Source organism: Geotrypetes seraphini, chromosome 15 (assembly GCF_902459505.1).
Source record: "Geotrypetes seraphini chromosome 15, aGeoSer1.1, whole genome shotgun sequence".
NCBI lineage: Eukaryota > Metazoa > Chordata > Amphibia > Gymnophiona > Dermophiidae > Geotrypetes > Geotrypetes seraphini.
The window spans coordinates 36,144,204-36,166,641 of NC_047098.1; the positions used below are offsets into that span (position 1 = coordinate 36,144,204).

Consider the following 22,438-nt stretch of genomic DNA (forward strand, 5'->3'; position numbering starts at 1 on the left):
TGCCATATGTAGAATCCAGGGATTCAAAACAAAAAAATAAACCATCCATGGAGATGACCGTGGATAAGAGCAGGGAGAAGTGGATTGTGCAGTTCTTTAGTATTAAAGCCAGGATGATCACCATTCATGGATATTAGCAGCTGTGAATACTCAAATCAAACTCTCGCTTCCCCACGTCCCAGTTTGCAACCCATCCTCCGCAGCAGTAGAGTGCATGGTGCAATGAGAGTGCTGTCAGGAGGAGGTCTGGCCCTGAGATCTTCCTCTTTAAAGGAGGCAGTTGAGGACTAAATATAAATTTAGAGTAGGATGATGTGTTCCCTTTAAATATTTTGCTCAGTTTCCCATAAATGCACGATTACTTTACCTCTGTAATTAGTGTGATTGCCTTGACTCATGCTCACTCACACTCGCATGCTTATACTCTAAACTAAACTAAGCCTTAAGTTTATATACCGCATCCTCTCCATAATTATGGAGCTCGGTACGGTTTACAAGAGCTTAATGTAAGGAAGGAACAACATAATGGGTTGGAGGTTGAGTGTAGGGAGGAAGAAAGCATTTCATTTTTGTCAATAGCCTAGTTTTCAGACTCTGCTCCCCAAAGCTAATCAAGAAATGTTTTACATTAGGCCAGAGGAACAGTTTCTATTAATCTGTATGTTGTTATTTCTGTAGATATGTAGTGGTCGTTTGTTTTTCCTTTGGGTCACCACAAGATGTCAGCACTGAGACTTGTTATCCTCAGTCATTACCTATCTGGAATATTAGTTGTTTTTCTCTCAGTATCTATCTTAACGAAACAGTGGTGAGCTCCATGGACACTTGCAAGTGGAGGATTACTTTGTAACACTTAGGCCTCCTTTTACGAAACCGCAATAGCAGTTTCTAGCCTGGGGAGCTGCGCTGCTCCGATGCTCATTGAGTTCCTATGAGCGTTGGGAGCAACGTAGGCCATTCAGCGCGGCTCCCCGCGCTAGAAACTGCTATCACAGTTTCGTAAAAGAGGGGGTTGGTGAAGAAGAAATGTAACAAGGTACACACTGGAGTAATAACCAGGAGCAGGGAGGGATGGCTTTGCTTCTTGTCTGTATCCAGTGATGAGCTGGAAATTAAAATGGTATATAAAAAGAAATTATGCTGGAAAGACTTTAGTTGTATTTAGATTATTTTTTAGGTCTGCCCAACCTTCTTCCTTCCAGCTCCATAAAATGCTGCACTCTGGGAACAGAACTTGTAAGCTTGTCAGGTAACATCCTATCATACACAGCTGTCTGCACTGCTGGTTCCTCAGGTTCAAGGGGGGGGGAAGGGATTACCGTAGATTAGAAAACTCTAGAGTTCAAGCCAAGCTTTAAGAGACTGCTACTTTCAGCCCCTGTCTTTGAGCCTCAGGGGACCTCCCTCAGTGTCCCTGTTTAAGCCCAAAGCACTTGCTTATAGAAAGTGAACTCAAAATGCTGTTTAAAACTAGTCCTTTCATAGGTATCTGGGTGCCCTGTAGGTGATGTAGTTGTTAGAGAACCCAGTTATAAATCAGGAAAGCTAGGGTTCCGATTCTGCCTCTCCTGCTGTTACTACTATTTATCACTTCTATGGCACTGAAAGGCATACACAGCGCTGTACATTTTGAGATTTAATAGATGGTTCCTGCTCAGAAGAGCTTACAGTCTAACTTGGACAGACAGACATGGCATATAGAGTTGGGGATGCAGAACTCGAGGTGAGAAGAAGGAGTTGAAAACAGATTCGAAGAAGTGGGCTTTCAACTTGGATTCGAACACTAACAGACACAGAGCCCGCCGAAGGGATTTGAATAGTTTGTTCCAGGCGCAGCAAGACAGAAGGGATGGAGTCTGGAGTCAGCAGTGGAAGAGAAGAGGACTGCCCAGGTGGATAAGTGCAAGGTGATGCATGTCGGTAACAAAAATCATATGCACGAATATGGGATGTCCTGTCCTGTACTCGGAGAGAGCCCCCAAGAAAGAGACTTGGGAGTACTTGTAGACAAGTCAATTAAACCAAGCAATGCGTGGCGGCTGCGGAAAGGGCAAACAGAATGCTAGGAATGATTAAGAAGGGGATCACAAACAGATCGGAGAAGGTTATCAGGCCATGGTACGCCCCCACCTGGAATACTGCGTCCAACACTGGTCGCCGTAAATGAAGAAGGACACGGTACTACTCGAAAGGGTCCAGCGAAGAGCGACTAAAATGGTTAAGGGATTGGAGATTTTGCTGTACAATGAGAGGCTAGAGAAACTGGGCCTCTTATCCCTTGAAAAGAGGAGACATGATCGAAACATTCAAGATATTGAAGGGAATTGACTTAGTAGAGAGAGATTGTTCACCCTCTCCAAGGTGGAGAGAACGAGAGGGCACTTGCTAAAGTTAGAAGGGAAAAGATTCCGTACAAACGTAAGGAAGTTCTTCACCCAGAGAGTGGTAGAAATCTGGAACGCTCTTCCAGAGGCTGTTATAGGGGGAAACACCCTTCAGGGATTCAAGGAAAGATTGGATAAGTTCCTGCTGGAACAGAACATGCACAGGTATGGGTAGTCTCAAATAGGGCACTGGTCTTTGATCTAAGGGCCGCCGCGTGAGCGGACTGCTGGGCGCAATGGACCACTGGTCTGACCCAGCAGCGGCAGATCTTATGTTCTTATGTTTTCAAAACCCAGCACTTTGTCTGCATCCAGAGGGCATCCGCGGATGCGATGGTGGTGATGTGCATGTGATGTCATCGCATGGCATCACATCCGCGCAAGCGCAGACGCCCTCCAGATGTGGCCCCGAAGAGACAAGGTTTGTGTGGGACTGGGGTTGGGTCCAGAACAGGGCAGGTTGATGCATCCTCTTTTTCCAGACCAAAAATCTGGTAACCCTAGGAGAAGGGCACAGATAGGAGGGACTTACCGGCTGAGCGGAGCTCAAGATGGGGGGGGGGGGGACTAGGGAAGGATAAGTGAAGAGAGATAATCAGGGCTGCTGAGTGAATGCTGTTGCTCTTTGACTTTAGGCAAAGTGCTTCACCCTCCACTGCCTCAGATACAACTTAGATCAGACTCCAGTTGAGCAGAGAAATAATTTATGTAACTTAATCCTGCACTTGGAGTTGGGAAAAGGTGTGTCATAAATCTGAGATTTCTCTATTCAACACTATACACTATATAGAAATGTTTTTAAAAAGGGTTTTAGCTCTGGCATGAGAAAGTATTCCTTCCCTAGTGGGCTTCCAGGCTTTAGTGAGACTTGTTGGGGGACTCCGCACTCTGGCAATCTCTCCTTGATGGGCTTTGAAGGGGTTAAGAAAAGCAGTTGGCTACATCCCAGGTACCAACAGACCTTAAATTTGGGCGACAGGACTACCAGCCATACGCTTGCTATTTCTGTGTAGCAGGTTTCATGCTTGACTTTCAGTACTGCTAAGTTCAGGAAGCTGCTGGACTCCTGAATGCTAAACTCCTTGTTCTGTGTAGAGGACATTAAAGGGTTTTCAGCAGAGGCTATGCCCACACCCACTGCAATCCCAGCTTTGATGTGTGGAAGAGGGAGGAATCTGAAGCGGTAAGGAGCTGATGTTGAAAGCCTTTTGCTTATTTCTGTGGTTGAACATGGAGGCATTTCAAAAGCTACAAGGGGTGAATTATGGAAAAGCAGCTGTCAGTATCCCGGAGGTTTTCCGGCTGATCATATGTTTCCATGTAGGGAAGTAAAGGGATTTTGGATTTAATTCACACTTTTTTTTTTTTTTTTCCAGTTAAAGCCAAAGGCAAGATGCATTCAGGTACAGTAGGTATTTTCCTGCCCCTAGAGGGTTTACAATCGAACCTTGGGTTTTACTAAACGGCGCTAGATGTTTTTAATGCGGGCGTCGGGCTGGCAGCACTCTAACAGGCTGCTTTGGCCTTGTTCCCCCGTGAATTCACTCTGCCACGTTACTGATGACGTCATCAATAACGCGGCAGAGTTCACAGGCGGACAAGGCCAAAGCAGCCTGCTAGAGTGCTACTGGCCTGACACTGCTTAGGGAGGTAAGTAGGGCTCGCAGCTGGGTTCCGATGGTAGGAAGGATGGGCTGTGTGGCAGGTGCTCGGGGGGGGGGGGGGAGGGGTGCTCGCTCAAGGGTCCTGCTGCACAAGGGATGGGAGGGAGGGAAGGGAAGCTGGGCAATGGTCCTGCTGCATGAGGGAGGGGAGGAAAGTTGCTGCACATGTGGGGGAGAGAAATGAAAGAGGAAGAATTGGGGTGAAGGAGAGGAAGGGAGAGATGATCATGTACATACCCCAAAAATAAGACCTGGTGCCTTTTTTTGGCTTAAAATTAATATAAGACTCTGTTTTATTTTCGGGGAAGCACGGTATGAGCATCGGAGCATTTAGGTCACCGGCCCACTCTAAAAACCTCTTGCGCCGTTCAGTAAAAGGAGCCCTAAGTTTGTTTCTGAGGCAGTGGAGTAGTAAGGGGGTGGCAGAGGGGGTGGACCACCTCAGGTGCCTTCTTGGTGGGGGCACCAGCACCTCTCTGCCTCCCCCCACCATGCCATGCTTGTGCCCTCCCTACCCCGCCCCGTACCTCTTTTAAATCTTCCCCACTGCAAACAACTACTCTAGCCTGCTGCTTGTGCTGGCCTAGCTCCTTCTAAATCACTTCTGGGTTGTAGGGCCAGGAAGTGATGTCAGAGGGAAAGCCAACGCCGACGTGGGTAGCAGGCCAGAGAAGCTGCTCGTGCTGACAGATTTAAAGAGGTACGGGGATGGGAAGGTTGGGCGGGAGGGTGGCATGTGGGGCATGAAAGGATCAGGGGGATGGAGAGGAGGCACCTCCTACTCTCACTATGCTACTGATCTGAGGTAGTGGGGGCAGGGAGTTAAGTGATTTGCCTAAAATCACAAGGAGCCACAGTGGGATTTGAACTGGGCTACCCTGGTTCTTAGTCCAGTCACTGCTGTAAACATTTTGGCTACAGGCTGGAAGGGAACGGTGACTTTCTTACGAAGACATCCCCACTGTTAAACATAGTTCCTGCTAAGGTATGTGCAGGCACGCAGCACGAGACAAGCTCCAGCACACGACATTTTCCTGTGATGCACAAGCAAGGGAGTAGAGGAGAGGAAAGCAAAGCAAAGGCACAATTTGAAGACTGGGCATCCAAATGGCAGATGAAATTTAATGTGGACAAATGCAAAGTGATGCACATTGGGAAGAATAACCTGAATCACAGTTACCGGATGCTAGGGACCACCTTGGGGATTAGCGCCCAAGAAAAGGTTCTGGGTGTCATTGTAGACAATACGATGAAATCTTCCGCCCAATGTGCGGTGGCGGCCAAAAAAGCAAACAGGATGCTAGGAATTATTTAAAAAAAGGGATGGTTAACAAGACTAAGAATGTTATAATGCCCCTGTATCGCTCCATGGTGCGACCTCACCTGGAGTATGTGGTCTTTTTAAATCAAGAAAGATATAGTGGCGCTAGAAAAGGTTTAAATAAGAGTCGGGTTTTCAGAATTTCCCCAATGAATATGCATGAGATCCATTAGCATACAATGAAAGCAGTGCATGAAAATAGATCTCATGCATATTCATTGGGGAAATCCTGAAAACCCGACTGAATTGCGGCCCTCGAGGAGGGACTTTGACACCCCTGCTCTAAGGGCACTCCACCTTGTTAACAATGCAGAAAAGTTCAGCTCAGTACATATAAATAGTTTTCCTTGTTGCATAATAGTGAGTAGTGCTCACAGGGTAATAATGTAAGCGGAAACATTGTTGTTCAAGTCAGCGCAGTATTCTCCCTTTCCCTGGAGAGCTCATAATCTGTGTGCCTGAGGCAACAGAGGGTGGAATGGCTTGCCCAAAATTGTAAGGAACAGCAGCAAGATTTGGATTGACTTGGCTGGTTGTCAGCCTGCTGCTCTAAATACTAGGCTACTCCCTGCATTTCATCTTAACCCCTCCCCTGGAAGTAAAAACATCAGCACACATGCCATGTAGAGGTCCTACCAGGATGAGCAAGACTGTCCCTGGGATAGGGTGCCTCACTACCATTGCTCCGAGTCCAATTAATCCAGAGTTACTGAACTGGTATGCACCAGCGCAAATGCTATTCACCCCTTCCACTGGCATGATCTTCCCTATAAATACCTCCTTTCCTGTGTAGTTCTCCTGTTTTAGTGTATTTAATTTGTGATGTCTCTTTCTCTGTTAAGCTTCAGTCTAGCCTGAATGTATGGTGCCCTGCAGTCTCATTGAACCTACTTGCACTGTGTTCACACTTCAAATTGAAGCTGGCAGAAGAGAAGGCATGGGAAAAAGAATTACACTGGAAAGGAGGCAAGGCTGGGTTTAAATATTGTTTATCAAAGATTGAGAATGGAGGGGAGTAGAGAAGTAGGGAGAAGTCCAGGTTTTTAGATGCCTTCAGAACTATTTTTATCTTAGGCTGTCAACTGGATCCAGATTCACATGACAAGGTTGATCCAGTCCTGCATTTATCCCAGTGCATGCTGGGATTTGTAGTATTGCTTTTCTTAGGCAATGCAATGGGGAAAACAGAATTACAAGTCATGCATGCAACAGGGTAAACCTAGGATTGGATCAACCCTGTTGTACAAATCTGGATCTAGTTGGCAGCCTTAATTATGTTTATGCCTAAATCAGACCCTGAGGCACCCATGAGCTGGGAGGAGGTGCCAGGTGAAAAATATGCAATTGTCCAGGCTTTATTTTTGCCCTGAGGGCTGAGTAGGCTGTGGTGATACTGCAAAGTTTGTGCAGTAGGAAGGGAATCCCAGATATTATACACTGCTGACACCCAGTGGCTGGATCCAGGGTCACCACTGCAGCTTTCCTGAAGGAGAGCCTGGTGCTGGGCTTCTGGCCTAGCATTCTTGCTCCAGTAGCCCCACAAAGTATTTTAGGGAAAGGGAAGGGGAGCAATATAAAATAGGAAAGAAATCCCTGGGTAGTTGTGCTTGAAGGCTTGTGGTGCCAAATCTAGCCCTCGGTTCTCTTCCTACTGGTGATATTTTTAGTTGGAATTGTAACACACCTCCGGCTTGTTAGCAAGCATGAAAATTATATATTTCTTTGAAGTATAAAAGAGCAGGAAGAAACTCCTGACTGAAAAAGAATAAGGACACGACTGGCTATGCATAACAAGTGAGTAACAGAGCTTTTCTTAAGAATTTACAGATGATGTCACATACTGCTACAGCCAATGAGTCTGCAGTATGTGATGTAATATGTGACCTGGCACACTGCCAGTGTAAAGCTGTCTGAGGGGCAGTGCTGGAGTTTTGCACCACTCAAAGCTTGTTTTGAAAGCTTTTGCAATTTGCCGGCTGTAGCTTTATGAAATGTGGGTTCTTTGCACTTAGCTTCCAGCTATTAATCACTTTGGCCACTTCTCTGCTTTCTATGGGCGTCTCAAGCTTCAGCCTCTATTCTCTTTCTCTCTGCCGTAATTAATTGTAAAGAGAGAAGGTTGTTGGGGGTTGGTTTTTTTTTTTTAACACTTATCTGTAGGGACATGGGCTGGATAGTGCATAGTAGACAAGCCATTTTTTTCACAATGCCTGTTCGTAGATCCTAGACACACATTTTGGCACATTTGAGCACTGGTGGAAGGATGGAAAGGAGAGGGCATTTTTAGTCTGATAGTGTCACTGTGGCTCTGGTATGACTTGATTAACTGAGGGAAGAATAATGTTTTGTCTTTTTTATTCTGTTCTTTTCCATGCTGTATTTGGAGCTCAGGGACAGGGTGTCTGAGAGATAGGTAGGCAGTGTGTTGTGTAGGCAAGATAAGGACATCGTTGTGTAGTAATCCAGAACAGGAGATATTTATGACTTTCACGTACCAATTGGGAAGCATTTTGTGGGGAGGCTTTCCTCCCCCCCTCCCCAATGCTTTCTGATTACCTGTGTCACCTGTCACTACCATCTTTTCTGTGGTTGCTGTTGACACAGGGTGGGTGCTGTAGTGTACTGGTGACTGGTAGCAAATGTGTGCTCCAATAAAATGCAGCGCCAGCACACTGTCAGGCCTAATGCTTCACCCAATTGCCTTCTGGAACCTGAGCACTCCAACAAAATTAGATTCTATATTAAATCTCTTTGTCAGGTCAATTTCTGGCCTAGTGGCAGAATACAGCATCATCTGGAGTTTTAAAGTTGCTCTCTGCCATTAGCCCCAAGATTACAGAGATTTTCCTGCTCCTTCTTTTGGGAAAAGGTATTGCCTCCTGGTGAATTTGGTTTTGTATATGCTATGACAGGAATGAGCCTCACCCCTATGCCAGGAAGGGCTGTCTTAACCATTAGGCAAACTGGATGGTAGCCTAGCGGGGAGGGAGTGATAGCAAAAAAAAAAAGCAAAACTTATGCAAAACTGAAGATCCTCGCAGCCAGACAGCTCCAAAGCTCCTACTTTACCCACAAAGATAGTGTGCAATTTTCAAATGGCCCCATTCATCCAGGTAACTGAATTTTTAATAAAGAAGTATCATAATTAGGTATGCACATACAAAATAAAGTTAATATTTATTCATTTTATTAGGATGTGTTTACTGCCTTTTATGAAGGAATTCACTAACAACCCCCTCCCCCTTTTTATCAAGCTGCATTAGAGGTTTTTAGCAGGGTGACAGGTCAAAAGTGCACGCCGACAAAGGCGCGCCGAGACAACTGGGCGCAAGCCCGCGCCGAAGAAAAACAGTGTATTAAGGGGCTCCGACAGGGGGTGTTGGTGGGGAACCCCCCCCCTTTACTGAATATAGATCGTGCCGGCGTTGTGGGGGGCTTGGGGGGGTTGTAACCTCCCCATTTACTGAAAATGACACTTTTTCCCTAAAAAAACAGGGAAAAAGTTAAGGTTCCAGTATAATGAGGGGGGTTACAACCCCACAAACCCCCCCACGTCGGCGCGATCTGTATTCAATAAAGTGGGGGGGTTCCCCACCAACACCCCCCCCCCCCGTCGGAGCCCCTTAAAACACTGCTTTTCTTCGATGCGGGCTTCCGCCTTGCGCTCAGTTGTCACGGCGTGCCTTTGTTGGCGCGCGCTTTTGACTATGAACCTTTTAGCAGGGGCTATTGAGATAGGTATTCTGACCTTCATAGGAATTCTATGAGAGTCAGAGCATTTACTGTTCTGGCCCGCACTAAAAAAAAAACAATAGTGCAGCTTGATAAATGGGTCCTTAAAGGTGGTGTACAGCAAAAACAAGCAATAGACAATTACAGCAGAAAAAAATATTCAAATATTGCAAAGTATGCTACATTACAATAGCAATAAAACATTTGAATAGACAGCATAGTGTGTGTAAGCAAAGATGGAACATGTAGATAGATAAGACAGTAAAAAGCAAAAATAGGGGGGAAAAAACAAAACCACAGACACAAATGTACCAAAGACTGAGTGGAATTGTCCAGATCAGAATGATGTGCACTAATGAAAGTGTCCTCCAATGCATCTGATAATATAGGAATCTTTATTCATCCAATGACATAGAAATACATCCAACCACTCAATGACTTGACATGCACATGTTTCGGCCAACAGGCCTTCCTCAGGAGTCTTGAAAGTCACCTATGTGTATATCTAGAATATATTGCCACTCTGATATATTGTTACCTGATGTTATATTCGCTTTTTGAGACGTTTTAGTTTACGTTTTTTTTTTATTCGAAGTCTGGCAAGATCTATCAGAGGGAAAGGGTAAAACGCGGACCTCACGGATCTAAACCCGTACGGCCTTAAAAATCTGAGGTCCGTGTCCGTGCCGCTTGTAGTTTCTGTCGCTGACAGACCTTGATGAGATTTTAGCACTGACGGATCCATCTCAGCATAGGGAGGGAAAAGTGTTAGGATCCGTCAGCGCTAAAATCTCATCGAGGTCTGTCAGAGCCAGAGACTAGTGCTGGAGCGTTATGGAAAAGAAGTCTCCAAATTCCAGCACTAGTCTCTGGCTTTGACAGACCTCAATTAGATTTTAGCGCTGATGGATCCTAACACTTTTCCCTCCCTATGCTGAGACGGATCCGTCAGTGCTAAAATCTCAAGGTCTGTCTCGACAGAAACTACAAGCGGCACGGACACGGACCTCAGATTTTTAAGGCCGTACGGGTTTAGATCCGCGAGGTCCGTCAGGTCCGTGAGGTCTGCGTTTTACCCCTTCCCCTATCAGAGTGGCAATATATTCTAGATATACACATAGGTGACTTTCAAGACTCCTGAGGAAGGCCTGTTGGCCGAAACATGTGCATGTCAAGTCATTGAGTGGTTGGATGTATTTCTATGTCATTGGATGAATAAAGATTCCTATATTATCAGATGCATTGGAGGACACTTTCATTAGTGCACATCATTCTGATCTGGACAATTCCACTCAGTCTTTGATAGATAAGACAGTTACAGGAGTAAGAAAGTAAGGGGGACTAATTTAAAGAAAGTTGCACCTGGCGGTGATGTTGTCTATGCATTTTTTAATAGTAGCGTTGTCCGGATAATCGAAGGGACCTTGGACCATAAAAAAAAAAACGAGGGAAGAGGGAAAACAAAGCTGAAAGTTGGCCTGGGGCACCTAATTTCCCTGCACCGGTCTTGGAGATTCTCTCTGGGTAATTTCTCCAAAGGAGTTAATTTTGCACACCTCCTCCACGTTCTTCTCTTCGCTTTGGGCGCCCTGCATTTTGCTCAGGAGGAAAGTGTAGTTCCGTTTCTTTCTCGCCTTCTCCTGTGCTGCGCTGCGTGCAGGGTCTGGCTGCTGGAGAGTTTCCATTTTGATTCGGGGCTGCAGGTTGCCATTTGCGAGCAGAGGTCACCGGATCCTGCGTTCTGAAGGATTCCGCCGGGCTGTCGTTTCGTCTGGCCCTCCCTACACATGGCCAAGTGGCTCCTCCACCCCGGCCTGACGTTTGGGGCTGCTCAAAGCCCTCCCCTCCCTCTGCTTTCCTACTTGAGGACGTGCTGCTTCCATCGCTAGACTAAGGAGCCCCGGAGAAAGGCCGGGGTGGTCGCCACCCTCTCCCACCCCCTACGGGCCATCGGACCTCCCCACGCCGCAGGAGCATGCCCCCTTCCCGTGGGCACAGGCGAGAGGCGGCTTTGAGGAAGTGGCGAGCGCTCGTCTCCATTTCCCTGAAGCACGATGACATTTCGCCAGCAGGAAGCGGCCAGTGAAGGGGCTGCGGGCTCGCAGCCGTCCGATCCGGAGCCGCCACGCGCGTCGCTGCCCGGCCGGCGGGGCTTCCAGCAGTGAGTGCGCGGTGCGGCTGTGGCATGGAGGAGGAAGACGAGGCGATCGGCTTTCTGGACCGGATCCTGGAGGATGAGGACGTGTTCACGTCCGAAGAGCTGGAGCCCGGGACCCCGGCGAGTCCGGGCTTGAGCTCCCCCTTCCTGATCTCCGTGAAGGTGGGGAAGTCCGAGTTTTGGCAATAGAAAGGGGAGCAGAGCTCAGGGTGTGGCCCTCTCCTGCATTATTCTGGGGGGTGCAGTGCCTTGGCAGCCCTTTCAGGAAGGGAAATGCTTCTGTTTGGCCAGGTGTGGGGGAGGGGCGGCACCCCTCCCTGGTGGTCTTCCTGGTTCTTTCTGTTCATCTCACAGCTTGTGGGCTCATTGGGACCGTATGAAGAGGTCGTGCAAGTCTGTGAGCTTGCTGGGATGGTTCTGGAGTCTGTGGGATGTCTCTCTCCCTTGCAGTCTCTGGGCTGCACAGAGAGCGTCTCTTGTGGTCAGTGTTGGAACCTTTAGTGTCTGTCTGCCCTGGCCTTTGTAGACCAGAGACCGGGGAGCAAGCTGCAGCATAGCCCAGCTAGGCCTTGCCCTGATGCAGAGTCTCAACATGTTAAAAATCGTGTAGGAGTAATTACAGCTTCTGAGTTTGGGAAACATGGCATAACATGCATAGGCTGCAGCGCTGAAGGGGTAAGGAACTGCCAGCTGCTGCTTTGTGTCATGATATGTTCTCGGAGGAAACGACAGGGTATATCAGATCAAACCGGCCCGGGCACATTAATTGAAATGGCGTGTGGTTGCAGCCTGGCAATATGAAGCACATACTACGAAGGTCTCAAACTGAACAGGCTGGGTCAGTATTTAGATGGGGTTGTTGGTGCTGTAGGAACGCAGTGGGGGCTGTGTCTCGCTCTGGCCTGTTTGGGGTGTTCTCGGATCCAGTGTCAGGGTGCCCTGTGCTGCTGAAGGTACTGCTTGTCAGTCGGGAAGTTATTCTTGAGTCCTCTGTCCTGTGAACATCGGGGATCCTGGGGCACTTGCCAGAGAGATAGGATGTGAATTAGAGAATGACACGGTGACAAAATTCATCACCGTTCCCGTCCCCGCGGATAACCGCAGGAAACCATCTTCATGTCATTCTTTAAGGAGAGAGGGAAGAATCAGAGTATGAATGGCCACAACCATTGACCCGCAAGCTTTGCTTTGAAGAATGCTGGTGTAGAAGGACTGAGGTTGAAACAGACACTACAGAATGACAGTCTCTGGTATCCAGAGCAGATATTGTGATGTCACAATGCCTCATTCCACCAGTGCCTAAGAGCCAATCACATCAGTGATGTCACAATGGCTTCATTATCCTTGGCTCACATAAGAATCAGAGTATGAATGGCCACAACCACTGACCCTCAAGCTTTGCTTTGAAGAATGCTGGTGTAGAAGGACCGAGGTTGAAATAGACACTAGAAAATGACATGGGATTATTTCCCGCGGTTATCCGTGGGGACGGGAACGGTGATGAATTATGTCACCGTGTCATTCTCTAATGTGAATTCCAGGTTTAGGGCTAAAATACCAACACTTGGATGTGTACAATCGCCTGATAAAAACCAGAATTAATTATACGGTTAAAGAGTTTTCCCCACTGTGATTTGCATGTTTGTACCCTGGCTATCAGCCTTGGCCACAGGCAGGGTAAAACATTGCTCGTGACAGGGGGCTGGAGTCTACTGTCAAAGCTGTGCACATCCAGCTCCATTACACTCGTTTGAAGTATAAGGTACTAACATCTGGGAAGTGACCTTCCTGCAACTTCTCTGGGGTAGAATCTGTCTTTCATTTGTGAAATTCTCTGCTGCCCATTGCCTCCTAATTACTCCAGCATGAGCAGTAGAAATGCTTTGTGTGTACCCTCAAAGAGACTGTCCCTGTACAGATTAAGTACATCATAAGCATTAGCTCAATGCATAGAGACTGCCCCTGTACAGAACAGGTATTATGGGGGCGGCACTTTCTCAGACATACTGCTACTGTTAACCATTAGTTCATTTTCAGGCCATTTGTCTATTGTTCTCCTATAAAGGAACACAAAGTATTCTTTCATATGGTTTTACGGTGTCAGGTCAAAACCGCGGAAGACGGTTCATAGACAAAACTGCGGAAGACAAAGGCGCGCGCCGAAAACTGAGCGCAAGACGGAGGCGCGCACCGAAGAAAATGACAGTTTTGAGGGGCTCCGATGGGGGGTTTTTGTTGGGGAGCCCCCCCACTTTACTTAATACAGATCGCGGCGGCGTTGTGGGTGGTTTGGGGGGTTGTAACCCCCCTCATTATACTGTAAACTTAACTTTTCCCCTGTTTTTAGGGAAAAAGTGAATTTTTCAGTAAAATGTGGGGGGTTACAACCCCCCACAACGCCCCCACAATACGGCGCGATCTCTATAAAGTAAAGTGGGGGGGGTTCCCCCCACCCCTCCCGTCAGAGCCCCTAAAAACAGTTATTTTCTTTGGTGCGCGCCTCCACGCTGTGCTCAGTTGTCGGCGCGCGCCTTGGGCTCTGGTTAAGGGGACGATTGGGTAAGACTTGTGGTTTTGATAGATATATGGAGAGGTTATATGGAATCGTACATAGGTATACTTCAGCTTGCTATATCATTGCTAGGTCCTCCAGCCTTCCCCCCCCCTCCCCTCTTAAATACAGCAAAGATTCTTCTAAGTGCCTGTTCTGAATTTTTCTAATGATTAAACATGAACAGGTTTACAGAGAGAAATATAAGCTTTTCAAACTAGGGAGCCTTAATCCTGACCTTGGGACACCCCCAGCCAGAGCTGGCCCTACCACTGAATGAATGTGCTTGTGTTTGTTTTCACACATGGCCCCACTTTTCAGCGTTTCCTGACTTTTACGAAAAAGAGGCCTAGCTACAAGTCCCTGCAAATAACTCTGTATGCCTTCACATCCCACCCCCCAGGATATCCACGATGAATATGCATGAGGTAGATTTGCATATACTGTCTTCATTGTGTACACATATCTCTTATGCATATTTATTGTGCATATTCTGAAAACCTGATGGCTGGGGTAGCCTGAGAACCACTATTAGAGGAGGAGCAGAGAATTTTAAAGAAGCAGGGTGGCTACAGATTTGGATTCAGTAATTGACTTGCAAGTTTCATCCAGTGTCATTGAGCTATGCTCCTTTTTTCATTCTGGGGTTCTGATTCTGTTTCTGTGTAAAAGGGGTCTGTCTGATGTTCTAATTGGTTAATTAATATGGAAACAGAGTGTGACTAACTGATAAGTTATCCACATGGGAAAGGGTCAGTAGTGGAGTGTCCCATTAGTCTGTACCAAGAGCTGTACTATTTTACATATTCATAAATGACCTGTAGATATGAGTGAGGAGTGAGGTGATCAAATTTGTAGATGATGCAAAATTATTCAAAGTTAGTAAAATGTCAGAGGACTGTGAGGATTTGCAGAAGGACGAGGTGATATGTAAATGGCAGATGAAATTTTAATGTAGACATGCGCACAGAGGATTTGGAAAATATAATTCAAAATATGGGTACAAAATGCTGGGTTTTAAGTTAGGAGTCACCACCTAAGAAAAAGGTCTTGGAGTCATTTTGGATAATACAAGGGTTCGTCAAAAAAGTTTCTGTACTTTTCATATTTTCGCAGGAAATGGTTGGGGCAGGAGAAGGAGGTAAGAGGGCATGTTAGTAGGAAGCTGGGGAAAATGTATTGCAAAACGGGGTGATTATATGGAAAAGAGATGTCATTTGCTTTTCAGATATTTAATAAATAGTGTTAAAAAAAAAATAATAAAAGTGCGAAACTTTTTGGTGATTCTTTGTACATTGGAATTTTCAGCCCAATGTACTGCAGCTTCCAAAAACCCAATAGAATTTTAGGGACCATCCAGGCAGAAAGCATGGTGTCAGCATTAAGAAATGCGTCTGGCTCCTATCATCCCCCGTGCCTGCCACTCTGGTGACTTCACCCCTCCTCGTGGCTCCCATCTTACCTGAGAGCCATGTGTGTTAGGGGTGCAGGGCAAAGTATCACAGCACCATATTATCCTCAGCTGCTGTGCACCCTGGCCCCACGGCCTCCCCATTATGCCTTTGTTTAAGTCCCTGGTGAGAAAAGATAATTGAGACGAGATGTGGCAGAATTTTGAAATCATAAGTAGAGTGGATTGGTTACCTGGTGAAACTAACAACCTCAAGATTGACAATAAATTATAATAAAGATCAAGAAAACAGAACAAGAAAAGATAAAATGATACCCTCTGATTGGCGCAACGGAGTTTTGAGGCAGCGGACCTGCATTTGAAAAGGTTTGGGCACAGGCTGGGGTTCATATGTTGGTTCTCGGGTAGGAACAGTTTAAGCTTTGTTCTACTGAACTTTGTTCTTTGCAATTTTTTCTGGCATTTGTTTTTTTCCTTTTCTACCATGGATCCCTGATGAAGGTTGTCCGAAACACGGACCGTGTTGGGTCCCATGTTTGGTAAAAAGGTTTTAAATATATTTTTTTGGTTGTCACAATAAATTTTGCCTACGTGGTTGTACACATCTGCAGTTCTGTTTGTTTGCTCCTGCTCGGTTTTCCCCACTGCAGATAGAGTTGAACCCAATCCCCTTTTTGGTTGTTGCACCTTTTTATTAAAGGAATGGGATTCGATATACCGCCTTTCTGTGGTTTATAATTAAAGCAGTTTACATATTCTTACATACAGGTACCTGAGGTAATGGAGGGTTAGATGGTTGCCCAGAGACACAAGGAGCTGCAGTGGGAATCGAGCCCAGCTCCCCTGGTTCTCAGGCCTCTGCATTAACCATTAGTCTAGTCCAGTGTCTCACAAACTTTGTGAAGCCACGACACACTAAAGGTGGTGGCCACGGCTTGAGGTATCCAGAAGTGCGTGGACGTCGACGCAATGACATCGCAATTATGTGTGATGTCATCATGTTGACATCCGCACGTGCGCGAAGGTGCTTCAGACGGGGCCCTTAGCCGCCAGTGGGGGGTGCTGGAAGGGAAGAGGCGTGGAGAGGAGAGGCACTGGCGCCGGCTGACTGCCAACAGAATGTGCCTCTCGCCACGAGAGGCATGTCCTTTAAGACTGGTTTAGTCCTTCCCTCCCCCAAATTCCTACCTTAGTACTTATTTTTTTTATTAGCTTTGAACGTAATACCTGCTTCTGTTCAGAAATGTATAAGAGACATAGAAACTTTTAATAAATATCTGTAAATATCTATAAATTTTATAAATATCTATAAAAATCTATAATTTTTTTGCTCATTTTTGATCTGAAGAAGTTATTACCTTCAAAAGTTAATCCAAAAATATTAATTAAGTTAGTCCAATAAAAAAAGAAATCAACTTATTTTTTTTTGCTTTATTTCTATTTATTAATTTTGAAGTAGACTAACAGAGCTACCACACCATTTTAACTAAAACAAATCATAGCAAGGATTGGGGGGAGGGGATATATTAAGCATACAATAATGGTTGAACTGAATCTGGATTTTCTGTACTAGCAATGAATGTTTCTGGGGCAGCTGGCAGGAGTTCCCCAATATTGCAGACGTATTTAGCTGCAGTACCCCCACTACATCCTAACACCGCCTTTGCAGTCAGAGCAGATACGTGGTACTTTCTGGTTAAATGTTGCCGAGTGTCTGCTCATGGACAGCTTGGTTTAAGCGGGGCAGGAGCCATTCCAATTAAACTACACTGGAATATCATCAACCCCTGTTTATTTCCATTCATTGCATAATTATGCTGTATCGTCTGTTGCTGGAGAATCAGGTTAAAGCAACTGACATAGCGTGGTACATAAGAAGTTTGGATATGTTTCTGGAAGAAAGTTCATAAAAATGATTAGCTAGGCCAGGGGTGGGCAACTCCGGTCCTCAAGGGCCGGAATCCAGTCAGGTTTTCATGATTTCCCCAATGAATATGCATTGAAAGCAGTGCATGCAAATAGATCTCATGCATATTCATTGGGGAAATCCTGAAAACCCATAAGAACATAAGAATTGCCGCTGTTGGGTCAGACCAGTGGTCCATCGTGCCCAGCAGTCCGCTCACGCGGCGGCCCTTGGTCAAAGACCAGCGCCCTAACTGAGACTAGCCTCACCTGCGTACGTTCTGGTTCAGCAGGAACTTGTCTAACTTTGTCTTGAATCCCTGGAGGTGCAACAACCAAAAAGGGGATTGGGTTCAACTCTATCTGCAGTGGGGAAAACCGAGCAGGAGCAAACAAACAGAATATTTGTTTTCCCCTATGACAGACTCCGGAAGAGCGTTCCGGTTTTCTACCACTCTCTGAGTGAAGAAGAACTGGATTCCGGCCCTTGAGGACCAGAGTTGCTCATCCCTGAGCTAGGCATTGGTAATCCCGAGAACGCCATTGCATATCCTTTTGAAATGAGCTATGAGAAATTTGATCTACTTTGTGAGATCAACTAGGTACTTATGACCCGGATGCTGAGCTTGATGGAATTTGGTCTGACTCAGCATGGTTTTTTTATGTTCTAGATCAGTGGTTCCCAACCCTGTCCTGGAGGACCACCAGGCCAATCGGGTTTTCAGGCTAGCCCTAATGAATATGCATGGAGCAGATTTGCATGCCTATCACTTCCATTCTATGCAAATCTCTCTCATTCATATTCATTAGGGCTAGCCTGAAAACCCGATTGGCCTGGTGGTCCTCCAGGACAGGGTTGGGAACCACTGATCTAGATTCCTAAGTCGGTTACATATCAGGTGGGTTTGCAGGATTTCTATGAAGAATTTACAATAGATATATTTACATACAGACAGTCCCTGAGTTACAGATGTCCAGCTTAAGTACGAGTCGTACTTAAGAATTTGGTTGCAGTGGCATTTGATTTCACTGAGCAGTATTTACAATGGCATAGACTCCTACACTTCTGTAGCAGATTCAGGAATGATGCATGGCCATATTAAGAACAGTGTGTGGTTGTGCATGCTGTACCTTAGATCAGTGTTCTTCAACCACCGGTCCATGGACCAGTGCCGGTCCACAGAAATTTCCTGCTGGTCCACAGTGCCAGCATGTGCATCAGGCTCAAAATAGTGTTCTTCAACCGCCAGTCCACGGTGCGATCAATGCGGCATTATCTTTGAGCCAGCTCCCTCTTCCTAACTGATTCAGTGCACAAAGCCACGGGCATCCTGGAAGGCTTCCAGATGAGGCATGGGACGTGCAAGGTGCAATTAGTACTATTATGGAAGCGGTGTCTGGGGTGGAGATTGGGTAGAGATGGGCAGGGTCTGGCCCACAACTTAGCCCAGTGTGCTTCAACCACTGGTCCACGGACAGATGCCGGTCCACAGAATAATTCTTTTATTTCTGCTGGTCCATAGGTGTAAAAAGGTTGGAAAACACTGCCTTAGATGGAAGACTGGTAGGGACAGTTGGCCCTTTTGTAAGCTGGGAGCAGAGGTAAGCAGCAAGAATCTTAAAATCTACAAATTCTGAGTTACATACAAATCCCAACTTAAGAACAGCTTTAAAAAAGTAACTTGTTCTTAACCTGGGGACTGCCTGTATACCAATTACATTGTACACAAATATACTTTTTGCATATTGTTTGAATGGTTGTGATCCTCGAGAACCAGTTTTGTAAACCCTGGTCTAGACAGACTTAATTTCTGGAGCTTCGTGTGTGAGCTACACTTGGGTGCTCCTGTCTTGTTTGTTACTAGAAAGACTGCAAGGGGGAGGATGAAAACACACACGCTCATTTGCGTTTATCAATTTAGTTTAGAGGTTTTCACTAGAGAATGACACGGGGACAAATTTTTCCCCCTCGGAGCTCAATTTCCCTGCCCCACCCTGCGAGTTTTGTCGCTGTCCCTGCTCCACTCCTGTAAGCTGTGCCTTCACCACAAAAGCCTCTAACACTTATGATTTGAAAGTGTTTGAGGCTTGTGCAGATGAGGACGGAGCTTAGGCATTGGTGGAATGAGGCATTATGACATCACAATCTGAGCTCTAGAATGTTGCTACTTATGATTTGAAAGTGTTTGAGGCTTGTGCAGATGAGGACAGAGCTTGCTGGAATGGGGCAGAGACAGAAAAAGAACTTGCAGGGATGTGAAAATGAGTTCCCGCGGGGATGTGGAAAAGTTTGTCCCTGTGTCATTCTCTATTTTTGACGTTAGAAACTCTCCATATAGCTAACCATAGAAATATTTGTAAGATGTTCTTTGTTTTGTTTTGGAAAGCCGAATTAATGGAAGCCAAAAACCTTGGCCCTGTGTGGGTTTCCTATTCCTTCAGAGAGTTGGTGTTTCAGGTGTGAATGAACTCCTCAGTGTTGGAAGTGTGGCACCCACAGGAAAGTGCTCTGTCTAAGCCCCCTACGATGAGTTTCCCCCAGCCCCTGGTATTTTTTTGGGAGGTGGGCTCACGTATACAGTTTGTTTTCATGCTTCCCAGCTAAGATATCAACATTACATAAGTAGTTTCCATGTAAGTGAGAATTCACAGGCCAAGCGGGGGAAGGGGGGGCATATGTGGGGCTCATTATTACATGCTGGTTTTTTGTCTTTCTACAGGGTGAGAGCGACTCTGAAAAGGGGCTGGTAATGCGGAAACTGGTGCTCTCGGGCTTCCTGGCAAGTGAAGAGATTTACATTAATCAACTAGAAGCACTGCTATTGGTAAGTGTGGGCTGTCTTCCCAATTGCCCCTGGGGAGGAGGTGCTTAAGCTGGGAGTAGTGGGGTGGTCTGAAGGGTTCATAGACAAAACTGCCGAAGACAAAGGTGCGCGCCGACAACTGAGCGCAAGATGGAAGTGCGCACCGAAGAAAAAGAGTGTTTTTAGGGGCTCCGACGGGGGGTTTTGTTGGGGAAACCCCCCCCCCACTTTACTTAATACAGATGGCGGCGGCGTTGTGGGGGGTTTGGGGGGTTGTAACCGCCCTCATTATACTGTAAACTTAACTGTTTCCCTGTTTTTTAGGGAAAAAATGAAGTTTTCAGTAAAATGTGGGGGGTTACAACCCCCCAAACCCCCCACAACGCGGCACGATCTGTATAAAGTAAAGTGGGGGGGGTTCCTCCCCTCCACACCCCCTGTCGGAGCCCTTTAAAACAGTCATTTTCTTCGGTGTGCGCCTCCACATTGCGCTCAGTTGTCTGCGTGCGCCTTTGTCCTGGCGCGCTTTTGACCTGACACCGGCCTGAAGTGCACACAGTATGTTCTCCTGCTGCATGAGAGTGAGAAAAGATCTGCCATTCTCAGCTGCTTTCACACACAAGATTTTTTTTTTTGGGGGGGGAGGCGGAGGAGAGCCCCTTCAGGATAGTGAGGACTTTTTGATAAACTGCAACAGAATGGGAATGTGGGATTAAGCTGCTGGTGACATTGGGCCAGAATCTTGTTCTGGTTCTTGCTGGATAGTGGTTTTTTGTTCGTTTTTTTTTAAGGATTCTGCTCCTAGGAATAATTTTGATGGCTGCTCACGTTTCACTGAGGTGCCTGAGGCCTTGATTTTGAGCATATCTTTCACTTCAGTAAGGTGTCCCATTGCTCTCTTGGAATGTCTGTGTGGCCAGTTCATTACTATACTGGCCCCATCCACATCCAAATGGTCAGGGTGAGGATGTTTACAACATGAATGTTTTACTGATCGAAAATGTTAGACATCCCCATGCCAAGACATCTAAGTAGATTATTTAAAAAATATATATATATAATTGGATGTCCAGCAATTTGTCATTTGAAAATGGTCATTTTTGTTCCTCCAACTTTGGACATTCAGCTGGAAACGCCCAAGTTGGACTTTAGATGCATTTTTTGAAAATGCCCCTTCACGTATTTCCCTGTCCCTGGACAGTCCAAGCTTGTACATGAGGATTAAGTGACTTGCCCAAGATCACAAGGAGCAGCTGTGGAATTTGAATCACCGCTATTAATTTTTTTTTAGTCACCATGTTGGTGATTTACATAACTGCAGTACAGAATTTTTTTTACCTGTTCTGTTAAATTTGTTTGTGTGAGAGAGAGTCTTGAGTTTAGCCCATAACCTGTGAGGTACCAACCAAAGGTGAAAATGATAATATAGTTTAACTATTTTTAATCTGAATAATAATACAACAGCTTCTTAAGTCAGGGAGCATCACTAAATGAGAGACTGTAGCATCTCTTCAGTGAGCAGAAGTGGATCCACAACATTCAGAACTAAAGAGTGACACGGTAATCGTTACCGTGGGAATTACCACTGTAACAGATAGGCCTGTAGGCATTTACCCCTTATTAGCAGTAGCCCAGTGATCTTAAACTCGCAGCCCGGGGGCCACATGTGGGCTGCTAGGTACTATTTTGAGGTCCTTGGTATGTTTATCATACATCACAAAAGTAAAATAAAACAGTTTCTTGATATTTAGCTATAAATGACAATATTATTATTAAGACTTAGCTAAAAGGAAAGATTTATAAACTATAAAAAGTTTTACCTCATGCAAAATTGTCATTTCTTTAAAAAGACATTAACTATTTTTTTCTGAGTCCCTCCAAGTACCTACAAATCCAAAATGTGGCCCTGCAAAGGGTTTGAGTTTGAGACCACTACAGTAGACCATTCCCGTACCCTACCTTTAGACATGGTGGTCTAGGGCCTCTTTGGGGGCAGGAAAGAACCCAACTCTTTCCTGCCCCTTCTGCTGTTAAGCCATTGCAGCTGCTCCAAAAGATTTTCAAGATGGCTGCTGAGACTTCATGCAGCACCCTTGCAAGTCTTCATGAAGTCTTGCGAAGTTGCCACATGCAGTCTCGGCAGCCATCTTGAAAATCTTTCGGAGTGGCAGCAGCGGCTACATCAGAAGCAGGAAAGAGTTGCATTAAAATGGACAGGAAAAGAATTTGCAGGAACAGGGAAAAATTTGTCCCCTTGTCATTCCCTAATGGAATTCTTCAGAGGGTGGTGTAAACAAAGGAAATGGAGGCCCCAAAATTTACATTAATTTGACCCTGTGTATGGGTTTCCATGTGTTCCTGCCAATTTAGAAAGAGGCATCCCTGTAGAAGAGAGATAAGCTGTGTTTAAGTCATTGAGAAGAACAGTCTGTGTACAAATCAGTTTTCTAAAGAACCAGTAGATGCATTATTTTGTCCCACTCATCCATCTACACAACCAGCAGGCAA

At 45.9% G+C, this 22,438-nt stretch overlaps 1 protein-coding gene across 4 annotated transcripts in view; it reads left to right on the plus strand.

Moving 5' to 3' along the window:
* The window catches only part of ABR (ABR activator of RhoGEF and GTPase), a 298,588-nt gene that overhangs the window by 151,961 nt on the left and 124,189 nt on the right, over positions 1–22,438 (plus strand). For 3 of the 4 annotated variants that reach the window (XM_033921707.1, XM_033921708.1, XM_033921710.1), the window contains one exon: positions 19,847–19,951. In XM_033921707.1, coding sequence (XP_033777598.1) covers positions 19,847–19,951 — 105 coding nt within the window. Of the gene's footprint in view, positions 1–10,784; positions 11,422–19,846; positions 19,952–22,438 lie in introns of those variants that run through there. The other variant, XM_033921711.1, reaches the window with a different exon arrangement.